Source organism: Drosophila mauritiana, chromosome 3R, assembly GCF_004382145.1.
Source record: "Drosophila mauritiana strain mau12 chromosome 3R, ASM438214v1, whole genome shotgun sequence".
NCBI lineage: Eukaryota > Metazoa > Arthropoda > Insecta > Diptera > Drosophilidae > Drosophila > Drosophila mauritiana.
The window spans coordinates 3,930,979-3,956,266 of NC_046670.1; the positions used below are offsets into that span (position 1 = coordinate 3,930,979).

Genomic DNA, 25,288 nt, shown 5'->3' on the forward strand with positions numbered 1-25,288 from the left:
AATGCCGAGTGCAAGTAACAAGCTTAACTCTGAGAATTAAATAATGCTTAAACCCAAAAAAGTCACAAAAAAGGCGGGAGTTTTTGGAAAACAATAGTGTGACCGAACAATAGTTGCACAAAGATCCACACGCACCCGTCACACACCGTCTGGCAACTCCGCCTAAACATACGTGTCGGAAATTTTCTGTCTTCGTGGACGAAGCCGAGAAGTTTTGTTAAGGACCTTTTCAATTGCATTTAAATAGCCTAATTCCTCCACAAGCACCGCAATAAAACAGCCGCAGCCATGGGCGTAGCCAGCATGTTGCAGATCGACGAGATGCTGGGCGACTTCAACAGAATGAACAAGCGTCAGGTGAGCGGCACCGCTTCTCCGGGCAATGCACCCATATAGCATCCTGATCCGTGCCCTTTCCTTCCCGCAGTCGCTGTACCAGGTGCTGAGCTTCGCCATGATCGTCTCCTCGGCGCTGATGATCTGGAAGGGCCTGATGGTGGTCACCGGCAGCGAGTCGCCGATCGTGGTGGTGCTCAGTGGCAGCATGGAGCCGGCTTTCCACCGCGGCGACCTCCTCTTCCTCACTAACTACAAGGAGGAGCCGGTGCGCGTCGGCGAGATCGTCGTCTTCAAGGTGGAGGGCAGGGACATACCCATTGTGCATCGCGTCATCAAGCTGCACGAGAAGTGAGTTTCCTGGGGCTATGGATATGGTAACCAATCCCGGAAAGAGCTTTTAAGATGCATGGGGCATGATGTCATGCTGGGTGCTAGCTGTTCAAGTAGGCATTTTATATCCTTATCAGTTAGGTGGAATGAGCATCATAGTTTCTAATCGCCAGGGAATGAAACTAAATTAGTTAGTGCCACTTTGGTGTAATCCTGCTTTTTAACTATTTGAAAACCCTGTGCATATGAAATGTTCTGTAAATTTTTAGACTTTCCCGTATGCTGTTCCTGTTGCAGTGAAGGAAAATGCGAATTACATCTTTTCTAAAAGGGTTTGAAAATAGTTCACGTGCGGTACAGAATAGATCCTTTTTTATTTTAGATACAATTTTTAGGTTTAAAACTAGGCCGGTCAAACAGATAAGACACGTCATTAAGTTAAGCTAGTATTTCATTGTTTTAAATAATTGGTTTATATAGTCACGGGGCAAGATTCCTTTTAATTGTATTCTGTATGATTTCTTGTTGGTTTGAATAACATATAATCTGAAATGTTAATTAGAGTCCCGAGTATTGTAAGAAGTGGGCCGCATGCGAGAGTACATACTAAAATCAAGTCAATCAATCTTTTCTACAGAGAGGATGGATCCGTCAAGTTCCTGACCAAGGGCGACAATAACAACGTGGACGACCGGGGCCTGTATGCACCCAACCAGCTGTGGCTGACCAAAAAGGACATTGTGGGCCGGGCCAGGGGCTTCCTGCCTTACGTGGGCATCATCACGATCTTCATGAACGAATATCCCAAGGTTAAGGTAAGTTTGAGGACTATTGTGTTATTTTATCGCCACTAAGCCCGAATTTCCAACTTTCCAGTGGGCCATTCTCTCTATTTTGGCAATTTTCGTGCTGCTGCATCGGGAGTAGAGGGGATCGCTCTTATTTTGTAGGTACAGTTTATAAGTAGGAAGTGCACAATCTCGAGCCTGTCTGCATTTTCAAATTCCTTACCACCCCAACAGTAAGACCATTGTGCGGAGTTGAGTTTCAATAAAGATACGAGTAACGATTTTTACTAGTTCTGTGACTTTTCATCGGCCAGCAGCTGCTGCTTGAGGGCTGCGCCCCAGTGGTACTTCGAAGCTCCGTTTTGGGACACAACCCGGTGGCAAGGAATGAGGATAGCCACCTCATTTTTGGCCACGGCACTGGCGACTGCTCTGACCGCCGTTGGGCGACCCATGCGCTCGGCCAGTTGGGAGTACGTGCAGGTCTCCCCTCTTTTCATATTCACCAGAGCTTGCCATACGGACAGCTGGAAGTCAGTTCCATAGATGGCAATGAGAATCGCCTGCGAGTTTTCCTTGTCGCCTCCGAACAGTTTATCCGCCACCAACTTAACCGCATCATCGTCCTTACAGAGTTCGGATTTTGGCCACCGCTCTTGGACTTCATTGTAGGTACTCACATTGTTCTTATCCACGAAGTGAAGCACACCAATTGCGACTTGGTCTTTCGAATCGCCGGATATTGGGCTTATTACTCCCATCATCATCTGGCCGAACTTGGTCTTCAGGAAACTGTATCGGATGGTCTTTGGAGGATCCTTAAGTGGCTCCAAACGAACTTGGGTGTTCTGGCTAATCCACATCGTCATTTATCGCTTAATTTCGTGGTCAAGTTTAAACGAATTTCGTGATTGCTAAACTACAGTGTGACCGTAGGTAGAGCGCCAAAACAGGCTTTTGTTATCTTAGCCTTTTCACCAACCTTTTCGGACTTACTCTCGTTGCTCTCAGCTCATGTAATTTACAGTGCTGCCATATGGCAGTGGTACAATTTGGCAATAAAAAATTGTGTTTCGCAGTTGTACGTCATTTGCAGCGATTACTTACACTATACATATAAATATATATATAATTTTTAAAAACTGAAGTGGTTTCATATACATATTCTTTAATTTTTCAAAACTCTCTCCAAAGAACGGCGTAGCAGTTGCCCTGACTCTGAAAATCCGAATCGGACTGATGGCAGGATTAGCTGATTGCGTTAGTGGGTTCCGGTGTTTTTTCTAAAATTCTGAAATTCCTAACAAAAACTTTTTAACAATTTCATTTATTTATAAGCTAGAAAATGTAATGTAGGTTTCTCATAAACAAAAGCATCTCCATCGGTAAGTAAATTTTATTGATGTACTTAACACAGTCATTGGGAAAAAGTCTATGTTTCGAGGCCAAAAATGTTTGTATGTTTCAACCAAAAAAAAATCTACACAGATTGTTTTTTAATTGCTAAGTTGAATCAGAAGTGACTTCTTTGGCACCCTAAAAAATATATGTATTTTTTTTTATCTTTGCCCATTTCTTTTTTTTCACTGCTTTTTGTTTCTCAACTGTATTTTTCTGTATAAATAAACAATAAATAAATATAAGAACAAATAACTTACATATCTCGATATACATATGTACGAAAGGGAAATTTCTTGAAATAGTGGTTGTTGAGACTAGCTTGATTAGTTTAAGACAAACTACTTTATTCTTATATTCTTGGTAAAATTTTATCTGTTAATTTGAAAGGCAAATAAGCTAGTATTCGTTATCATTTCGAAAATTGCAACTATTTACTGGCTTAATCATGAATCACTCGCAACGAAAACAGTAGAATGAAGTCTCGTTTCGATTTCAGGTTTCTTACAATCTATAATAATGGGGTCTTAAAACCCTATCTATCAACCATATGCAAAACCGCTTTGGTCAAAGGAGTTTGATGAATTTCCTGGCTACATTTCCTGTTGCAGATCAATAAATCCCCGAAAAATTCACATTTTCACAAACATGTGATAAATTTGAAAAAATAACCTAATCCCCCAGCCATGTCTGTCCATAAAATGATAGATTTGCATATGGTATTTTGACCATGGGTCTCGCTCTGCAATTAATCAAGATATCATATGCAGTATTTTGGGTTGGGTTGGGTTTGTTTGGGGGGCTGCTCTTTCCAGTAGAAATTCCCAGTCGAATGTTACTTCTCTTATCGGAGGAGTACTTGGAACTCGGAGATTAGCAAAAATAAGTACATACTACTAGAGATACTATATATGTTTGTAATGCCCGCCCACACTCGCAATAACGTGTCCACATTGTTTATTAACAATTTGCAGTCGGGCTTCGTTTATTGTTTCTTCATACAAGTGGTGTACAGTTATAATTATATTACAATTAGGACTAGATTAAATATACAGACGTCGATGTACATCAAGATTGATTTACCGATTACTTTTAAGCACAAAACGAATAACTCGGGCATCCTAGAACTTAGCTAATAATACTACAGACGAGTTGTGGTGGCGGGTGGAATATATATAACTAGTTGTTCTACTAGCTATAGTTATTGGAAAGTTTTAAATAGTTAAGATTTAGATTTTGGATTTCCGTTTTGATTCTGTTTGCATCAGTATTTTGTCAATTGCTCTGCGTGCGTTTAAGTAAGTTTCATTTTAATTTAACCCTGAGTTCAGTTTAAGCTAGTCCAATAAACTTCAGCTGCGGCAATGCGAAATGTAAGTGTAAGTATTTACAGCCCCTACGTTAATGAATATGGCACCTAGACTCCTAGATTCCACTAGTTTGCTAGCGTTTGATTACGGATTTCAATTTGCTATGTGTGTGTTTCATTTGTATGTATTATTTGTTTAATTACTTAGTTTATTTCCTTCCGATCCTCTCTGCACTTTCTACTACTTTATCACAACGAAATGCGTCAATATTTTGGCGGCAGCAACAACAATAGCATAACAACAACAACCAGCATCGAAGAAAGCCCTTCAACTTTGCTTGCTCGTGGGTGCAGTCAGTGTCATGGCTGTCGTGGGCGTCGAAGGTGCTCCTGTGGCCAGCTCATTCCCGCCCAGATCGCTGCCCTGCGACTTCATCTGCAGCTCCGGCGGCTGTGGCTGCTGCTGCTGTTGCTGCTGCTGCGGCGGCTTCTCGCTGATCACGGACGTGGAGTGCTGCGTCAGGATGTCCGCCGGAATGAGGCCCTCCTTCACGCGCTTCTTCTGCTTCATGCGGCGGTTCTGGAACCAGATTTTGACCTGCAATCAAAGGGAAAAAAAACACGTTAAAGCCAAGTTAAATTTGTGCCTCAAGTTATTATAAGCATATGGATATGATGCAATAATAGACTAAATGTAATAATAGACTAACAAAACAGAAACTAAACCCTTTTCAAGACCTTAAAAGGTGGAATGATTCGTCTGAATAGGCTTACAAATTAAATAATTTAAGGTGTAATTAATAAATTACGTTATTAAATATACTCTTAAATACTTTTTTTCTCACCTGCGTTTCATTTAGCTGCAACGTATTGGCGATTTCGATGCGTCGCGCCCGCGTCAAGTAGCGATTGAAGTGGAACTCCTTTTCCAGCTCGGTCAGCTGCTTGTTGGTGAAGTTCGTCCGGCCGGAGTTGTTGGTGTTGCTGGAGAGGCTGCAGCTGCTCAGTCCGGATCCGGATCCGCCGCCCAGACCCACGCCCATGCCGTTGGGATGGGCACTTCCCGCCGCCGCACTGTTCGCCATTATCAGGGAGTTCTGCACGGAAAGGACGCCTCCGATCCCGGGGGATCCGTTGCCCCCAACGCCCACGGGACCGCTCCCGACGCCGCTGCCGCCGCCTCCTCCGCCGCGGCACATGTCCAGCTGTCCATTCATCTGGTAGTCGTGCATGCTGGCGATTCCACTGGCAGGTAGTTTCGGTGCTGGAAGGTAAGAAAGAGGGTTGTCAGGCACACTGTGCAAAATTTGTACCATAAAGCTATGAAATGGAAATAGATATTCAGTTAGGAAGTAATGTACTAAGGGTTAACATCAATGAAATAATATTTACCCTTTTATAACTCGTCAGAATGTATAGAACTATTAAGTAAATAATCAAAAAACGTAATACTAGATCCTCCAATCATCTATCAAAGTTTAGTTTTATCAACTAGCTTTTCTAATATCTTGAACACAATACGAGTATATTATTTTCTTCCGTGTAATACTGAGTTCTGTCCTCTTCTTTGTTGTGGTTCCATGGCCAAGGGAGTGAGGAGGTCGATCCCTAACGCTGATCCTTAGCTGTCGCAGCTAATCATTGTGAGATTTCCGATCCTCGCCAGCTCATCTACCCCAAGCCTCCCTCCCTCCCTCTAGCCAAGAACTCTCTCCTTTCCGTTTGACTTTTGGCTTGTTTGCGTGATTTTGCATTTTATTCATAATTTGACATGCGCCCCGTGGCTAAGCCGACGATGATGAAAATAATTCCTTTTGGCCGTTTGCCTTTCCATAGAAGGATTTAATGCGCTCAATAGGTTTGTTTGAAAATATTGGGATTATCCTGACAGCGGGCATTCGGTTACTGGTGTATCCCTGGATCTGTGATTCTGATATTAGCTCTCACTTCGGTTCGTGGGCGGGTCAAGAATGATTATATTTGTAGGTTTGCCTCGAACCTGAGAAGACCCTATGCTAGTCCGGAAATTTGGTCATGTCTTGACTCATTGGAAAAGCGTATAATTGCAAGTTCTTAAGAATGATTTCGAAATGCGTTATAGAAGAAGTTTATGGAAAATTTAAAGAATAGATTCCATGCAACTAAACTAGCTTGCATACTACGTTTAACTTCTGGTTTAATTTATGGAGTATTATGGTGTGGTAGGGTACATAAATCGTTGGCCCTGGAAGCTCATAAAAAACCTTTTAGCACAATCATAAATCTTAAGGAACTTTTCAATAGCACCAACCAATTAATGGTCATTATGCGACCATCACCCACCAACCTCGAGGGTTTCCTCATGATGGCTACGATGATGGTGACGACGATCAAGTCAAAAGGTGCCGATTGGTGGCCATATTAGTATGGAATGCCCGATCCCGTTTAGTTATCGTCTTGGTTTAACAGTTTTTAGTCAATTGGCCGCTGCGAGTGCTATAAATCAAACCAGAAGCCACGGGCAATAAACACATTTTACTGGGCCGGCCGAATGAGTGATGAATTTATGACTGCTCCTCCGAGTGCTACTGGCACCCAAATTGGCATCCAGTCGCATTATCCGCACAGTAGCTCGCGCGCACCTTTCGGGGATTTGGGAGCTGTTTGCGGATCGATCGATAAGTGCCCAGCCCGGTCCGGCTGGAAACTCGAACTCGAACTCGAACTGGGCTCTACATCTCCTATCGTAATGCACACAGGAATGTCTAAGAAAACAAGCCCCAGGATTACGGTGCCGAGTGGCTTGGGCTGCATTTGAATTTCCCGCTCGCGGGCAAACAAACTAAGCAAACACAGTCACAGTCACAATCATAATCACCATCCACATTCACATTCACATCACGGTAGCAGTAACAGCAGCACAGACTGTGACAGTTGCGAGTTACTACTGCATTCCGGTTAGCCTGTCAATATGCCGCCGCCAATCGCCGTACAGTGGTGTGGGAGTGGCTAGTAAGTTATTCATGGATCTGAAGTTTTGGGACATGAAAATCTATTCCTTGTTCTAGGTTCATGGAGTCCGTGTTGCGAGATGGATGAATAATGATTTTCTTCCTTCGAGGAAAAACTTAAACCTTTGATGTTTTTTTATTGCCACTAAACTTAACTAACATTATTTGGTTTTTACTATGCATATGCGCTTAGTTGGAATAAAAAGCAGATATATATGTAACACACTTTATAAAATATTTCTATTCTTGTCAGAAATCGCGCAGTTATCGAAGCTAACTTTGCAGCTATTACTTTACTTTTTAGCGTAAAACCCCAAGTCTTGTCCTATTCGCATCTCCTGCTTCACTGTGGCACGGTGCGGCCTCCGCTAGTGGCACGGCTGCCTCGCTCGATGCTGGTGTCGCTCGGGTTGTCAAACATGTCGCGGCCAGTTGGCGGCACTGTCGCTTTTGTCCGGCGCCAACCGATATCTACTTTGTAATATTAGTTTTAGAGAGCATTATCGGGGATCGCTTCCACTTCAGTGCTCGGAGTGGTGGGTGCGGCGGGAGCGCGGTGGCTGGAGCGGTGGAAAGTGGGGAAACTCCGAGGCATGCACCCCGCCCGCCCTGCTGAAGGCCATCTTGAGGGGGTGGGTGGGACGTTGGGCTGGCACCATGGCGCTTAGGTGACACTGTTGACAATCAATGTAAACACCAGAGTCGATGCAGCAGAATTTAGCGCAGGGGCGGATGAGTCGGTTGGCAAAAGGGGGGTAACTGCAGCAGCGTGGGGCGCCACGCGAAGTCATTGTAACTTGATAACATCTCAACTAGCGGTAATTACAGTTGCAGGTTTAACGCAGCCAAACGATTGTTGACTTTTGCATTTCTTTCTGTTCATCATACAGTTCTAGTGTGAAAAGTTGATTGGGGAAAATCCGTGAAAAACCAACAATCAACCTGGATTGTCTTAGCCAAGTTAAGAGCGTAATTCATTATGAAAGTTTCACATGGAAAATAATCCAAATAATTCGCATAACAAAATCACAGACTTATAAATGTAGGTTTTGTGAAAGAAAAGCGTATAATAACATGAGTTATATATAATAAAATTATGAAAAGACTTATGTAGATTTCAAACAAATCTAACAAAAACCTTAAAGAATCAAAGCAATTCGGATTTTGGCTTATAATAAGATCACCTTATAGTATTTGATTGGTATATTGAATTGCCCGTCGTAGGTTAGCTTTTATCTATTTCCCACATAATTTCAATCGCCGTAGTCTACTCTCTGTCCTTGAATTCCACGCCACAGTACAGTTCCCCGGGTCGTGAGTCATCCGCCGTAGAACGGCCATTTTGATATGATATAATGATATTATCACTTCTATTATGCAGGCGCCACTGCCACTTTACGGAGATCCCCACTCGGCCACATTCACACACTCGCTGGCAGTCTGTGAGCCGGGTGGCATTACATGGGGTCCGTTTTGGGGCGATTAAGTGGGCCTGCGACCGAGCCCGTCGGACGGACGGAGTGCGTGGAACGGCGTCTGGCCGCCGCAGCGGCTCAATTGATAATAATATTTAACTCGAGTGCAAATAGAAAATTATATTTCAATTAAAAGTAAATTGTTTTAATTGTTGATTAAACACAACACCAACATCAACATCGAAATCAACAACAACGCCAACGTCATGTGGCAAAAGTTTTGAGAATCTGCTCTAATCTGGGGCCATAAAAGTGCACGAAAAGCTGACCAAAAACGCTGGCGATCGGTGGCTTTGGTGACGAAGTGATTGATCACCTGCGGGTAATTTATGGCCGCCATCGCAAGGAAGCGTAAGAGCCAATATAGACCATAATATTTTGCAATAAACGGAGGCCTTACTGGACGGGACAGATGTTCAAGTCGCTGGTCAGTCTGACCGGAGGTCACACAGCACTAATTGAGTTGGCAATCTCAGCCAATAACCCTTTTCGGGGGAGGGTTGACCCAGCTAATTAGGCACAGTCAACACTCTTTGGCATTCCGAGGTCCGAAGTTAGGACCCTCGGACTCGGAATCGGACTCTGACTTGACTAAACTGGCATAATCCCGTCGAAAATACGAAAATCCACGAGCCATGTCCATTCATTCTGTCAGTTTTATTGGCCGCCTGTCAACCCGTGACTTTTTCCACATGTCATGCGATGATGCAGTCGTATCGTGGTATCTACATTTCGAACACGAATCGTGAAATGCACAAAAACCGAATTCTCATAAATGTATCTACAGATCATCGTTCCCCAAAAAATGTACAACCCGCCGCCACAGCCCCACAGAGGTGAGGCAAAGTTTTCCAGCTTAATTGAAAGTTTTGTATGGGCATAGCAGACGTCCCGCGGCTTATTAGTCACGATGTCTAACACACATGGAAATTGTTCGACAAAGGGTTCGAGGTTTTCGAAAGACATCCAAAACGAAAGCAATGGGACTGGTCTGAGTCAGATATTAACGCTCCGTGGGGAATTGGAATTGGAAAATGTCTCAACTGGCGCCCGAGCACATTTTCCTAATCTTGTTAACTGTCTCTCGTGTCGCTCGGAAGAAGTTTTCCCTCGCTTATCGAACATCTCAATCGTGTGTTTGCCTTTTGGAAAATTATGTCGCCGTCGCACACAAGACAACACTAAACTCGATTTAAATATTTACACAGATACTCGAATGCACATATTTGTGTTATCTTAATAGCAACGTTTTGGCTACTGTTTTCTGTTTATTCTACTTGTGTTTTCCATTCTATAGATTACGCTGAATTCCGGTAGCCATCCGATAGACCCGAAAATCAAAATTGTCGACATTATTTGTACTACATACTTTTTTGCCGATAAGAAATTGCCCAACACAGGCGACCTGAAGTGCGTTTGAGGGAGAAAATTAAATTAGGCATGTTGTATCGAGGCGATTGTGATATGGTTGGGATTATATGCTAGAGGGTTATAACCAAATGTTAAGAAAGAACTTGGATGACTTGCAAAGTGGAAAAAGTTTATAGTTTATAACGTGGAAGCTTCTATAGAGAACAAACCTTATAATGCAAAGTGCCTTTGTTTTAAATGACGTTTTTGTACACCTAATTCCAGTGTTAATTACATTTAAAATATTTCAATCACCTGTTGTAGAATGAGTACTGCCAGTGATTTGTTTTATTTAAGTCTTTTTTTTTGTGTGACAATTATTTGCTAGATTATCTATCCCGTTTTTGGCGATAATTGGCTGAAGTGGCTTTCTTATTCCCCAGCCGATAGCAGTGACAACTCCACATTTCCGACTAAAAGCCTTTTTTTGGGTCGAATATTGTTGGTGGGGATTTATTTTTAAGTTTGGACTAGAGAGTGTGCCTGGTGTGCACAGAAATAGAAGTGAGTAAGTAGTGAAATTACCGATTCCAGGGGGTGGGTGAAAATGGAGGGGGTTGGATTTTCATTTGTGCGAGCTACAGCTGCTCTCTCGGTCTTGTGTTAATTCAATTCAATGGCAGCAGCGAAAAAAAGTAAAATCTTAATTCGAATAATACATTCTGACAAGATGACGGATCACCAAACGAAAATGCACGAACACAAGTGCAGATGTGGATGTTCATAGTTTCCCTTTTTGTATTCGTACACGATTACATCGCACATACATATATAGAGCCGTTGAAATGAGCAAAATAAGGGTGTTTGATAGGGTCTAAGAAAAGAAGGAAGAAAAAAGGCTCGAATGAAAATGGCTGCCAAATGCCAAAAAAAAAAAATAACTGTGGGCTGGCCCAGAATACATATGTATTTCTATATACTCCACTTGCGTGTGCGTGTGGCTGACAGTCAACACTTTGAGTGGCTCCACTTGACATGGCCCCTCCCGTCCAGGAACCCCCGCCCTTGCCCCGCAGGCCCCCTATTCCGTCCACCACTTTTTGATGATTTAATTCAATTAATGCTTCATTCGTTCGCACACGCGGCCATGTCTATATTCGCACACACCAAGTATTTGCAAATTAAAATGTCAACAAAACAAATTTCAAAACATTTTGCCTCTCAAGTGGTTGGCAAGAAAAGGTTGCTGCTTTTGGTCCTTTCGCTGGCTCAACGAAATATTTTCGACAATGATGCTAATGTCATCATCAATCTTCGTGGCCGCCGTGGAAATTCGTGCAGACAAGACGCCGAGCCTCAGACTTCAGGCCGTCGCCTTCAATTCGGCCCGTATATCTGGGACTTGGCTCATAGGCCTCGGGTTTGCTTTGGATTTTCCGAGGCCCCACAAAAATGTATCAGTGTGTATAAATTTTCATTAGACAAATTAACAAATTTAACCGACTGGTGCGAGGGGGTGGGCGGTGGTTTTGGGGCCTGCAAAGAGACAAGTGGCATTAGCCGAACTGCCAACTGACTTGACTTGTTTACATGAGATAATTTCTATATAATAAATCATTTTTCCTTCCTTCCCTGTGTATTTTTTGCTTAGCTGTTCTTACAAAGTTGAGATTTTAATTTTGGTGTTATTTTCTGCTTGTCCTTGGATTGCAACTGTCACAGGCGAGTGTGGCGAGGCTTAGAAATGAACTCATGAATCATGTGGTTCAAAGTACTCTGTTTATTCAAAGGTACAGTGCAAAATGAATTTAGCTGTAATATGTACTATATTGAAAATTTTATTAAGAATTTTATTAATTTAATGTACTTTTATGAGTGCATACTTAATATGTCGCATTACCCATGAGTTTATTATGGAGCATGGCATATAAATCAATAGTTGAGTACCTAATTCCCACAACGCCTTATTTCTTTTTGCTCACCATCAATTCTCAATCATTGAATCAAATCTTTTCAATCTAAACTAAGCCCGTATGGGGTCGTACAGTTAATACCCTGATACCACCCTTCTGTCCCTAGTGGCCGAGCCTAAAGATAGATAGGATACATCCATCAGCGGCCGAAATGAAAACTAAATAAATCAACTCGCAGCCAAGTTGAAGTTCAGGCGTTCATGGCTAATACCTTTCTGGCCACTAGAATGTCCACTTTAAAGCCGCCCGACGTCCGCCGTCCGCCGTCCATTGCCGTTATCGGCGCTACGGTAGGTCAGATCGGTGGGATCGGGAGTTGGGAGTGGTGGACACCTTCCCTAATGTGCCCTGATACTCGTATCGTCGAACGGAGTCCGAGGCGAGAGCAGTAAAATTGGAAACAATAATCGAAATCGACAATGGGACTTCAAATTGACAGCTTTCGCTTACCATTTTATCTACTGTTCGGTGGTACGGAGAGAATTATTATTGGAATGAAATCACCTTCGCACACTGGGAAATCGAGACAATTGTGGAGCTCTGGGGCTCAGAGCGGTCCCTTTGATTCGCAGATCAATTGCTAAATGCTCGAGCTTTTTGACCAACTATTCAAAGAGCACCGCAGAGCAAAAGTTTTCATTGCCCCAACCATTTGTCTCATTGTTTTGGCCACTTTTTTTAAAACGCAAATCAGTTCGGGAACAGCTTAAATTGTTGGCCGACTACTGTTTGTCTCGTCAAATGATTCATTAGGTCGCAAAGTATTTTGTATACCGACGCCGCTTACAACGAAAATCCATTTGAGTGGAGTGGGTTTTCCATCAAAAAAGAGTTTTTAGACCTGTTCGGAACTTGGGCCGCACTTCATAAACCTTTGCTATTGGCATAATTCTATATTTATCTGTAAATGCTTAGCATAATTAATATTAATTAAGTCATGGCAAGATTATTTGTTTGATAACAGTTTGGGCTTATTTCACAACTTCCGCAAGCGATAATCCACTTCACTGGCACCCCCAGTGGTACTTCAGTTAAAATATATTTTTAGGAAATCGACTTAAAAATAGCGTTTAGTTTGGAAGGGACAGAGCTGAACCCCAAAAGTCCCGTCACAAATAAATCACAATCAATTAGCTATACATTGATAACCCTATCAGAACGAAAGTTCCCTGGAAAGTCGAAAGACTGCGATGACATTGTGCAATTTTGCAAGCGGAACGAAGGGAAAACAAAAGGCCAACCCAAAGATATTGAGCCGCATTTATCGTCGATATCGCCGTGGAGGGGGCTGAGTGTGTTTGGGCTTGTGTCAGGGCACGTAACGCGATACTTATATAATTTACTAAATTATACACTTGAAAAGTATTAAGGCGGCCAGCGACGCCGAAGGAAACGGAATACGGGACGCCATGCTATACGGATGTGGAGGAACGGAGAACCTTGGGCCAACGCCAAGCGAATGCAAACAGCAGATAAGATATCCGTATCCTCCGCTTTTGGCGCACTGTTTGCACCAAATGTCCGCTCGGGCAAACAACTCCTCATCATCACAGTGTGTATATTTGTGCTTAATATTACATAACACCGCGCCAGCAAGGACATCGGGAAAGAGCACCCTTGGGGGATATCCTTTAATGCAGCGGTGGTTGGGCTGCCTCACAGTTTCGAAACGTCAGTTTCATTTTCTTCTACTCGTATTCGTTTTCCTTGGCCTCAGAGTACTGAGGGTATGTTGAAACTCGGCCAAATTGATGGAAGACTTTATGAAATCTTTTATGACTTCATTTAAGCTCTCTCTGGCCTTTAAAATACAAATTCGAGTCATAGTTGGATCTTTAAGTTTAATAAGTTTCTATTGAACAAGAAATAGTTCAATCACAAAATAGTTGCTTAAGTCAGTTAGAAACTAGAACGTAAGATAAGTATTCTAGTATCCGATAATTGATTGTTGAAATGTCTCCTATAGCGCTCCGTCTTCCTTTTTTTTTGGGAGCAGCTCTGTTAGTTTCTCCCCTTCCAAACTCCGTTGGCTGTCACGCGGACTGGACTAATGTGCTTCCCATGTTGTAGCGAGAAACTCGCCTGGAATCGAGTCAAACCTTATGGAAACTGACATTTTAGGTGTGTAAATGTCACGGAGGCAGTGCAGACGGAATTCGGTTAGCAGCAAAGGTAATTTGGAGGGCGATAGGGATTTGGATCCGAGTCTGACCCTTTCCTGTCCTACTTAAGTGGTAATTATTGTAAGTACTGACCGGGCTTATCGCCTAACAAATCGATTCGTTGATCGGGCAAAAGAGTCTAAGGCCAAGGCTAGGCTCCTTGGGGTTCGGGGGTTTCCCTCGCCCTGGACTGAGGGGTGTGCGGGGAAGGGGAACGCGAAGCATAGAGAGGGGAAAGAAATTTAATAATACGCTTTCAAAAATGTTAACTCAGCGCGCGCCAGCGAACAAAATTTGTCACGACACATGCCATACATTTTTTGGTCCCGGATTGGACTTTTTTGTTTTTGGTTGAGGTTGGAGGAGGTGAACCAAAACCTAAGATAGCGATGGGAGCGTGATGGAGAGCCTAAAACATTTAACAAAAAAGTTGTTAGAAATCTTTCAGCAACTTAAATTTTGCTTTAAATAGAACTGCTATATTGCCTACAAATAATATATTTTCTATAAAACTAAAGTAGTTGATTCCTTATTGAATGAATCATTAATTAACTTGATGCTTCTAAAAGTTTTTGAGTGACAATTACATAATTACATAGGCTGCTATAAGGAAAAATGCCATTTATTTAAAAGCATTATTAGGCATATATATTTTGTATCCGTATAAACTCGAGATGCAAACACAGCTCAAGTTTATTTCAATAGACGCCCACTCCCTAGCACTGGGTATGGATATTCGATGGGTATCTGATAGTCGATGAAATCGACTATATCGTTCTCACTTGTTTTTCATTATTGTTTTTCATTATTGCTGTGTTTTAGATCTCGCTCCGCTCACGCTGCGATCCCTAACCAACTGGTGACCCGGACCACAGCAAAGGCCCCAGCTAGTGACGATGACGACGTCGGTGACAGACAGGCGGGCGGGGCTCCCGGTCGAGCTCTCAGTTCTGTTCGGTTAGGTTAGGTTGAGTGCGGCTCGGTTCGGCAGGGCTTGGGCAAGCGTTTGATGTTATCTCGCATTCCTGGTGGTCACTTTTCTATCCACAATATCATTTCATTTAAATAGTCTGCCTCATTTTGGGCAGGGGTCTTTGTTTCGGGGTTCTCGGTCGCCGCTAGCTGGTTTATATATCTTACCAATTTCTGTTTTGAAATGCACGTAATTAATTCATTTCGTTTTCATTGTGGCACATTCGTCGCTCTTCGGTCCGCGTCGCGTGTTGGTGTCAAGAAATATCAAAACATCACATCAAATAAATGTTGAATACCCCAAGCGAATACCCCTCTTTGGCCACTCCCCTGACCACTGACCTCTGAAACTCTGCTGGCCCAGAAAACTAACACCTTGGCAGCCTTTTGGCCAAAAGTTCTCGTCTGTTTCTTTTTTCCAACAACATTTATGTTAATTCGAGTTTCCTTCACTTTTGTCAGCTCTTTTCATATTTCATATTTTCTGGGCAGTAGCTTTGCGTGTGGAAATTCCCACCCGCCTCTCGGGGAGTGGGCGAAATTCACGAACAAAGTGGTAGATCGTTTAAAAAACAATAAAACACGAACAGGAACAGAAACAGAAAAAGCAGCGAACCTCCAGTTGCCATGCATTAATTAAACTGTTCAACCACAACAAGGCTAACCCGCCTCGATGGGAACTTTTCAATTACGATAGGGCCCATCAAAAGGCTAATAAAAACAAACAAAGTTATCACCATACCAGGTCGTAAAAACTTTAGTTGGGTGCTAATAAGGGATAGAAATTCGGAAGATAGCAGATAATCAGAGAAGGTGGGAGTCCAGTTATGTGAGAAATTAACTAAAAATGTTCGTAAAGATACTAAATATTTTACAACTTAATTTAAGCCAAATTATGTACAACTTATATTTAAGTTAATTTTCATTCGCACACTGTGTGTCAGCTTATTCCACTCGAATGGGGCAAACGTTTAGTTCCAAAGACTTCTAAATTCCTTAACACTGACATTTGAATGATGGATAAGTTTTTCGTTTCTTTGGTCGGTTTATTTTTTCAACTTTGGCTAATTTTAGTTTTATCTAGGTGTCATCATAATCTTGCCAAAAGTATTTTCGAGATTTCGCGCATTGATTGATATTGGTAACTGAAAAAGTGGAAAGTTCTACGTGTGTATTTGTGTATCTTAAACCAATTCCTAGTCAGTGACAAATCCCTGTAAAAATGTCCATTAATCTTCATGGCAATGGGAGCAAGCCCCGTCTTCCTTCCTGCTCCAACCACGACCGATCCCGGTCTGGTTACTGAAAAATGCTGATTAACACATTAGAGAACTCTTTGAATCGTGGCCTGGTCAGCGGACATCCAGTCGGTATGTGCGTGAATGCCAATATGTCGAACGCTACCATTTATAACCACGATTGCTGATTATGCTGTTTCCCTGCCTGAAAATGGATGACATGACAGATGGACCCAAGCATGTGCTCACAGCGAGCAGCGTCTCCCAGCATCCAGTATCCAGAAACCAAGATGCAGCCCCAGCAGCCCCAGCATCCCAGGGATTCCAGGGGAGCCACGAGGCAGCAGATCATTGCTCAGTGACAGTTCGGTTGCAGTGAGGCTCAAACGAGAGACTCTTATTTAAATAATCATTTTTTCTGACAGCCAACTTGACTTCCAGTTCCAGTTCGGCATGCCGGGGAGCAGCCCCTGCCCCCCAAATTGTGCCCCCGCCCCATGCAGCCAGTTTCATTCTGGATTCGAGCTGCATCTCCCAGCCGCTTTAATTGTTTGTTTGCCTTGCGGTCGCCCCTGGAACACATAGAGAAAACCCATATTCCAAATCGAATCTATAGAACTTCTACTTAGGTCTTAAAATAAAAACTATACAATTTCCGAGCTACAATAATCTTATAAAAGATCTTTTTATTGATACAAAATAAACCTAAGGATGGCTAGCATGATAGTTATTCAATATGTGGGCGATATTTTTGAAATAACAATTAATATTTTCAACTAATTAGTTTTCTTTCTGTGCAATCTACACCTCCCTGCCCCACCCTGCTCCCCATCTTAGCGCCTGGTTCCACTTGCACGCGTCATCCGAGGGGCTTTTGGGCTCGTATTTGGGCCTCGAGCTGTAAGGTTCGGTTTTGGGTGCGGCGCGTGGGGATTTTGGATCGGCGATCTGGGATCTGGAATCTGGGATCTCGGATCGGTTGCGTTCGACTCGGGCCTCTGTGGCGTCGTTTAATTGAAAACGATGCATGTAAATGACACTTTTCAGCATTAATAAGCAAATATTTGTATGATTATTGGTGTAGCCGGGGGATTAACGTTTGAACTGTAAGTGGTCCGAGGCTCGATGCTCCGATATCAGCGATCAGCGTCAGTTGTGCAACTCGATTCATGAACAGGTTAAGTGCATTACCAGAGGCCCACAGGCCAAATGAATTCGGTCAACAGGTTTGGGAGGATGGCTGGAGTATGGCAATGTGGGTAGCAAATGCGTAGCTAATCCCTTTACAAATAAATACAATTTGTTTTATTGGAAAAACCTTTCAGCATGGCCACATGCTTTAAACTATATCATTTTTTGTAGTATAATTTTCTGTATTAATAGAAATATTTAACCTAAAATATTAAACCATTCAAAACGCGACCTCAAGTTTGTTCTACAACCTTTCCCAACAATTATGTACATTACAAAACTCAGGGTGAGCCATAAACACCTATGCCCCATTCAGTTAGTTGCTATTTATTTATTTATTCGGCTGGCCTCAAACTCTTTGAAAAGCAATTAAAGGCTTACGCTCGAATTTTATGCAATTCACGAAGTATCAATAAAAATACTCGTTTTTTCAGTGGCAGCTGCTTCTTTCGGATAATCGACGTTTTATTTATCGCATACAATATGGACTTTTCGAATCTTTTTTATCAAAGCGAATACATTTTCTTAGCTGGCTAATTCCGAGATACAAAACTCCACTCGCCAATGTGACAAGTGACAACCTGACTGACTCCGCACAGGCATTGACAAAATTATCTGAAATATGCAAGAAATGTGCCAAAGGAGAGTCCAGGAGAACGGCGACTGTTATGAGAGGCGGAAAGGGGCGTGGAGGTCGGGGAGAATTGAGATTCTGTAGCCGGGGGCTGAAGAAATCTTTGGCATTTGAAGAGACAGGAATATTTTTAGGTGACATGCCCTCGGTTGGACGTCTCTCTTGACATTTTGTCTGACGCATCCACTTGTTTTATGCTTGCTAATATCTCTGCAGTTCTAATTGTTCATACTTGTGATCATTCTATTCTTTATGGCCAAGTTTTTGAAATGGTATATAGGCATTACTTATAAATTTACTCAAGATATTGTTTAATCTGCTAGTCCCGACGTCATTTCTTTCACATTTTTATTCGTCTTCTTCTGGTTTTACTGGTTGACTGATTCTTGTATCTTGGCCTGTCAATCAGTTTTGAAAGTCATCGTTTTACGCTTTTTGGTATTTACTTGAGGTTCTTTCTTATGCTTTTCTTCAAAAAAAAAAAAAAAAAAACAGCATACGTCTGTATAGAATTTCTTTGCATAATTACTGTCCGATTAACTTAATATATTCCGTAAGCTATATGTGATCTATTGAGAGAACCATACGAGTTGAAAAGTTAAAATATGGCACTTAGCTAAGAATGTTCATTAACTGCCAGAGACTTTGTCTAATGAGACGCGTTTAGTGGCCCTTAGAATGCAGTCATTATTTAAAATGCCTGAGAATGTGTGAATAACTTAACTAAAAATTGCACAAATTAAATTTATTTTTATCGATTTTTGATAAAACAACTTGGCTTAATCTATGGGTTCTAAATTTGCAGTTAAACTTTCACTCTACGCATACAACGCGCATCATTCGAATTGCCCACGAATATAGATTTTCAATATTTTCAATTAGCAGGCATTTAATTTCAAACGACTACTTGAGCAGTCTTAGAAATATATAAAGAGATTTCAATTTTTAGGGAACGGAACCCTATATCATGATCTGATTTGATTAGAGAATATATAAGTAAGAACATATTTTTGCGGCAATATTCTATTATATATACTCGTTGCGTATATTCCAAAAATACTTAAACAAAGGAATAAAAATTCTGATATTTTAGTAAAGAAAAGTTGAATAAAATCATTCAATTCAACCATTAAAACCCTATTCCGAGTTTACTTTCTAGCTCGACTTACCTTGAGGCTTAGGAACATTCCTCTTGAGCTGCATCCACTTGTAGGTCGGGATGCTGCTGGAATGATTCGGCGACTTTGATTGCGTGCTGGCAGGATGTGCTCCATTCGAGGCGGAGGTGGAGGAGGAAGTGGAGCTACCGGGCGAGATCACTCCTCCGCGCTGCTGGCGATTCATTCCACCGTTGGGCGACACGGAGTTCTGGTGGTGCTGCTGGTGTGCCGCTGGGGATTGGTTCTGCGGGTGTTGCGGTTGCTGGTGCGGCTGCTGCTGCTGTTGTTGCTGCTGGACTTGTGGCTGTTGCTGGTGCGGATTGCTGGCCAAGTTGGCCAGGTGTCCGTGGGGCAGGCCGTGGTGCATGTGGGCGTACATTCCTAGCGAGTCCATGGCATCCAGGGCATAGCTGCCGGCCAGGTGTTGCTGGTGGTGCCACATCTGCGACTGCGTGGCCTGCTGCATCATTGGATCCTGATCCTCCAGCACCAGTCCGGGTGCATAGCTCGCGTGCAGCACGGCGGCGTACTTCTCCTCGATCTGGCCGGCATATCCGTGAACCGGGGCCTGCGCCTGGGCCGTGGGATACATGCAGTCCAGGTTGGTGTACATCATCCCGTTCTCGGAGCTGATGATCGCTGCCTGTTGCTGCTGTTGTTGCGTGTTGCTGGTGGCACTTGCATTGGCGGCAGTGACAGGTGAGCTGTTGCTGGGTGGAGCAACTGTGGCCACGGCGGCGGTGGCGTAGTACGAGTGCACCGAGTCGCTTTCGTAGTAGGAGTCAGCCGGAGAGTGGCTACTGGGATGGAGCGGCGTGCCCGGATTTCCCGTGGTCGTACTCGTGGTGATGCCATACTCCGCCGCACTGGGGCTGAAGAGATGCGAGTGCGGATAGAGCTGTTGCTGCTGCGCCTGCTGCTGATGCTGTTGCTGCTGCACCACCTGGTGGCTGCTGGTGGGCGGTGGTGTCAGCTGCGCCTGCTGCTGCGGATAGTAGTTGCCTGGGGAGCTGCTCTCGTAGCCGTTGTAGGTGAGGTGCTGCTGGTGCTGCTGCTGCTGCAATTGCTGATGCTGTTGCTGCTGCTGCTGCAGGTGGTGCTGGTGTTGCTGCGGAGCAAAGTAGCTGCTGGCGTTGGCCGCCGCCGCGGTGGTGGTGCTGTAGCCGTCGTAGGCATTGGCATGTGGATGGTGGTGGTGCGGGTGGTTGCCGTACATGCTGCTTACGTCCATCATATTGTCCAGCCGGAACCACACTTTCTGGCCACTCCGATATAACCGGTAGTGATACAGCTACCCTTCAACTACCCTTCACTTGCCACACAGTTCTTCAAATAGTTTTTTAGCTGTTTGCTTTCTAAGAATATTACGCGACGGTCGAGGGCTATCGACGTGGGTTTTATCTGTATCGAACCGAAAACACGACACCCGTTGGCGATGACGACGACGACGTGCTGCCTGCGCGCTTACCAAGTCGTGACTGATTACTGGCCCGAACCCGGTTTCTTTCAGACCGCACAACCGCTGGTCTTGGCCACGCCCCTCTGCAGACTGCCTGTGGTCCCGCTCCCTCTCGCGGTTGCTGCATGCGTGTTGCGACTGCCGTCTCGCTCGCTCCCTGGGATTCCTCGGATGACTGCCCTTATCAGTGGTTCGGGGTTAGTCATATGTATATACATATACTCGTATATCGACTACCGGTTTTTGGCAGTTGCCGTTTCCATTTAGATTTTCTCGTTCCCTGTTTGCTCGTTTTTTTTTTTTGCTAGTCGCCATGGCAGGAGCGGATTGACGGCTACTCAAGATGGGAGTTCTATGAGGGACTTGAAATTATGCAATGAGCTGGCGTGGAACTGGCTGGGGATGATCAGTAGTTGATATAACCAAGACCAGTTCTCTAAAATGATCCTTCATTAATGGGAAACACTAATATAGGTCTTCGGTCCACCTAAAAACATTAAGCATATTTAAAAAACTTGTTTTAGATCTTACTTTGAATTTTTTTAAACATCCTAATTGACAAGTCACTTTATATATGCCAATAAGAAAAATGTTATATTTCCTATTATCGTAATAGGTGTACTAAAAATCTCATTATTAGTCTGAATTTAAAACGAAAATTGTTTTCGCCATATAATGGCAGGCAGGAAATTTAAAGACCAATTATTTCTTGTTTAAACTAATTCAAAACTCCGCTCTAATCCTAAAATTGTTTTATAATACTATTCTTATTAATTCCTTATATAACCATTTTTTAAAGTACTATCTGTTAAAAACATCTGAATTGTATCTCAAGTGTTATTAAATTCTCATTATAAAATGTGGATGTATTAATACGAAATAGTAGACAACTCTTCGCCCCGAAAATCTTTTCGCACATGTTTTGGGCCCAGTTCGTGTCCAAGTTAATCCACCCCTGCCGCCTGCTGATAGTATTGCAAGTTACGCCCCTGGCCATGCTCATGTCGACGTCTTGTTTTAACTGGAAACCCAATGTTGTGTGTTTGTTTTGTGGTTTTGGCACGTTTTAGCACCTCGAAATTCCCAAATGAATTGACGGACAGGTAACGAAGAGGAGCTTGCTATGGGATTGGAAATGCGAACCGGGCACTAGGAATGGGTTTTGGGTCTGGGAGCGGCCCGGGGTTGCGACCAGGAGGAGCTGCAAACGGATGCTGACTGTGGCAGCTGTCAATCGTCATTTGCACATATGACAGCTCATCTATGGCAGCGCTGTGGAATTTAAATCGTCGTCGAACGACTTCCCCGACCCCGACTGACTCCGAGTCCTGACATTATCTCCGGACCTTGACTCTGACTCAGTGGGATGCAATTCGTAGGCGCCCCCTAAGAGTTATCCGGTGTATGGGTCTGTCACTTGGCAGGGATAGAGATACAACCGTCAGATATCTTCATGCACCTTTCACGCACAATGCATCATCTTTGGCTGTCTGGAAAACTTCGAGGTTCGCTCCTTCCACTCTCGGATTGGGAATTTTTCGTTTTTTGTTCAACTTGATTGACATTTTCACAAGTTTTTGTCTCTACACTCGCACGGAGAATTTCGGAGGGGGAGGTCGGCTGGAGTGGCCATTCGTTTCGTCCTTTCGGGCGGTCCTGCCCAACGCTCCAAGGTGATTTGTTATATTTTCGGACAGCAGCAATTAATAGTAACAGGATGCGTGCGAGTGTCTTTCAGTGCACACATACATATGTATGTACATATAGCATTCAGTTAGGACTGGGATAATTTTTGACAGTTCCTGTGGGGTGTTATGCAATACTTCCTCCCTCGGCAAATCTTTCTTTTCGTAATGAAGGTGTTTAACAATCGAAAGGGCGAACTCAAAGTTGTTATTGCCTTTAACATTAAAGTATAAGTATTTATATTTATGTACATATGGCACAAACCGTTACCTTACTTTCTCTATGTGTTTACTCTTACACGAAAATATTTCTGCAATAAACATGTTATATATACTCTGATCTTTCTTTTATGGTGAAATTACGATAAGACTAATAGTAGTATTAATAGTACGAAGGCACTTTTGTGCAAATCCAGCATAATGTTTATGGTAAATTTATGACTTTTCAAAATTTAAAACTTTATAATAAAACGACTTTAATGAGTTCTTTTCGTACCCGTTACCCTTAGAGTAAAAGGGTATACTAGATACTTTGAAAAGTATGTAACAGGCAGAAGGAATATAACCATAAAAAGTATAAAGTATATAAATATAAAGTATATATATTCTTGATCAGGATCAATAGCTGGTTTGATCTGGACATGTCCGTCTGTCCGTATGATCTCCTCGTACCGCACTCTTGAACACTTTTTTTATATTTTTAAAATTTCTTGCTTGTAATATCTATCGATATATTACATTAGAGTTCTCTATTTTTATTTTACGAATTCCTATTTGAATTGACTATTCGAAGCAACTATACTTTCCAGTATTTTTTGTAGGCTCGAGAGATGGACACTCCTGAGTCTATAACATAAACATTCTATATTTAAAAATATTCCAAGATAAACATAAATACATAATTAAACGCTCAAAAATAAAATGAAGACATGTATATATACGCATTATATACAATGCGCATTACCCTTTGTAAACCACATTGATTTCCTTACCCTTTCCCTAACAATAAACTGTATTATTTCTGATCATGATCTGATAGAGCTTTGTTCAATTATGATCCACTTAAATCCCCATATAAATGTATGTTTATCTGTAAAGATCATCATCGATTAACCATAAAAGCGATTTCCACACCACCTGTAAGTGCATATAAATGTCCAGTCAAGTGCCCGTCGCACCTTATAGGTTTCGGGGGATTTGTAAGTCGCGCCATCAACGTCTGTTTAGCGCCATGAAAGCGTCGGAAGTAAGATATATGGGCTAGATGACGTTCCCAACAGCCCCGAGAGGCGTCAAGCCTCTACAGCCGATCGGAATAGTGGAAAACTGACCACAAGCTGACGCCAAGTTGATGGGGGCGCCGCAGCCACAGCTCCAAAACCTCTAGAACTTGGAGTGCCGCCTGGTGTCTCCCCACGGCAGCCCGTATCTGTCCGGTTTTCGGTGTCCGTTGGCCGATGTCCGCTGTCCGCTGTCCGCCGGTTTTCGAGACGTGACGTGACGAGTAACTGGCGTAATTGGCAGTGCAACCAAATTGATGGATTGCCCGGCGCCGACTGTCACCGCTCCAAGAACAAAACTTGGCGGTACTTTTCGGGTTTCCTTTGTAATTTTTGGTAAATCGATATTTGTGCCATTTTTTTTGTTTCGTTTTCTTTCCTGGGCTTTCGGTTTTGTGCAGCTTTTGACTCGGGCGTTTTGTTCGCTCCTGTAATGATTAATTAACCAAATTCAGTTTATCAGGCTCTGCTGAGACGGCGACGGATGCCTGTTGCATATGGGCCAAGAGTCGTCCTAACTGGTACGCCACCTCTTTAATTGAATTTAAATTCGGCCCAGGCGAACTCATTAAGTTTATGAATAGGATTTTAAGCTTCCTACCCCAATCAGTTGCTGAATTCATCACATGTTCATTTTTCGGCTAATTCAAAAACGCCTTTGCGGGGATCTTGATCAGTATGTTCTTGATTGATACCTGTAATTGTCGACGCCTAATTTTTTGAGTTTTTATAGAAATTCCTCAATATAAGTCGGTGGCTTCCAGTCGGCGACATGAGTCGCCTCGAAACATAGTAAAAGTTTCTCCTTTTTTTTTACAGTGCAAAATTGGACCGTATATTTATTACCCTTTAAATACTTACTCAATCTATTTAAACGATTCTTAAGTATTTAATATTGTTTTCAAAGCATACAAATTTAGTTAAATCAAATTTGCCATATGGCTTAGTATATCCACCTTACATTGAACAAAAACTTCAAAGAACTTTAAATTTAATTTAATTCATGTAATTTAAATATAAAAACATACGTTTATACTAATTGAATACTTAATACTTAATGCATGTGGTTTACATTTAAGAATTTCAAATTTAACCAAAAAGAAATCGCTATATTCCACAGCCGCTAAAGCAACCTTTTATAAACATCCAATATTTTGTACTTTAATTTATAAGACATGATTTTCGTCGGAGTTCAACAGAATACTACAGTTTTCTGCTACAAAAGTATGATACAACAAAGATGAGTTACTTTCATACATATTTTTGGTTCGTTCCTCTCTATATGAAATATTCCTCCAATTTTTATATATTAATTAGACAGTCTATACATTGAGCTAAAATAAGTTCCCCACACATAAATTGAAAACGGTCAAAAGGAACGAATTAGACGATTTTTTCCTATTACGTTTCCATATATCAAGATTCGCTTAAGTAAAATGAATTACAGTTTTTGTTTTACTTATTACTTCGCATACCCCCTTTAACAATATTTGTAATAGAAAGATGATTTTCGGGAATGTTTTAAGCAGAAAGCTTAAAATGTGAGAGACTAGTT

The 25,288-nt window shown here is 42.5% G+C and overlaps 3 protein-coding genes across 4 annotated transcripts; 1 reads left to right on the forward strand and 2 right to left on the reverse strand.

Moving 5' to 3' along the window:
* The first annotated feature begins 145 nt into the window (after nucleotides 1-145).
* On the forward strand, nucleotides 146-1,747 carry LOC117145724 (signal peptidase complex catalytic subunit SEC11A). The gene is made up of 4 exons (XM_033311473.1): nucleotides 146-357; nucleotides 428-687; nucleotides 1,307-1,484; nucleotides 1,546-1,747. Exons 1-4 carry the CDS (start codon nucleotides 289-291, stop codon nucleotides 1,594-1,596), a joined length of 558 nt encoding a protein of 185 aa, XP_033167364.1. The 5' UTR covers nucleotides 146-288; the 3' UTR covers nucleotides 1,597-1,747.
* LOC117145722 (methylated-DNA--protein-cysteine methyltransferase) lies at nucleotides 1,723-2,407 on the reverse strand. The gene has a single exon (XM_033311471.1). It carries the CDS (start codon nucleotides 2,324-2,326, stop codon nucleotides 1,745-1,747), a length of 582 nt encoding a protein of 193 aa, XP_033167362.1. The 5' UTR covers nucleotides 2,327-2,407; the 3' UTR covers nucleotides 1,723-1,744.
* Nucleotides 2,408-3,814: 1,407 nt separating this feature from the next.
* LOC117144991 (homeotic protein labial) lies at nucleotides 3,815-20,773 on the reverse strand. 2 transcript variants are annotated; one of them, XM_033310462.1, is made up of 3 exons: nucleotides 19,319-20,773; nucleotides 5,010-5,428; nucleotides 3,815-4,762 (listed from the first exon to the last, which is right to left on the reverse strand). In XM_033310462.1, the coding sequence occupies exons 1-3, from the start codon at nucleotides 20,541-20,543 to the stop codon at nucleotides 4,493-4,495; spliced, it is 1,914 nt and encodes a 637-aa protein (XP_033166353.1). In that variant the 5' UTR covers nucleotides 20,544-20,773; the 3' UTR covers nucleotides 3,815-4,492. The 2 variants fall into 2 exon arrangements, with proteins under 2 accessions (XP_033166353.1, XP_033166354.1); XM_033310463.1 differs by lacking the exon at nucleotides 19,319-20,773 and adding an exon at nucleotides 5,557-5,858.
* Between the last annotated feature and the right edge of the window lie 4,515 nt (nucleotides 20,774-25,288).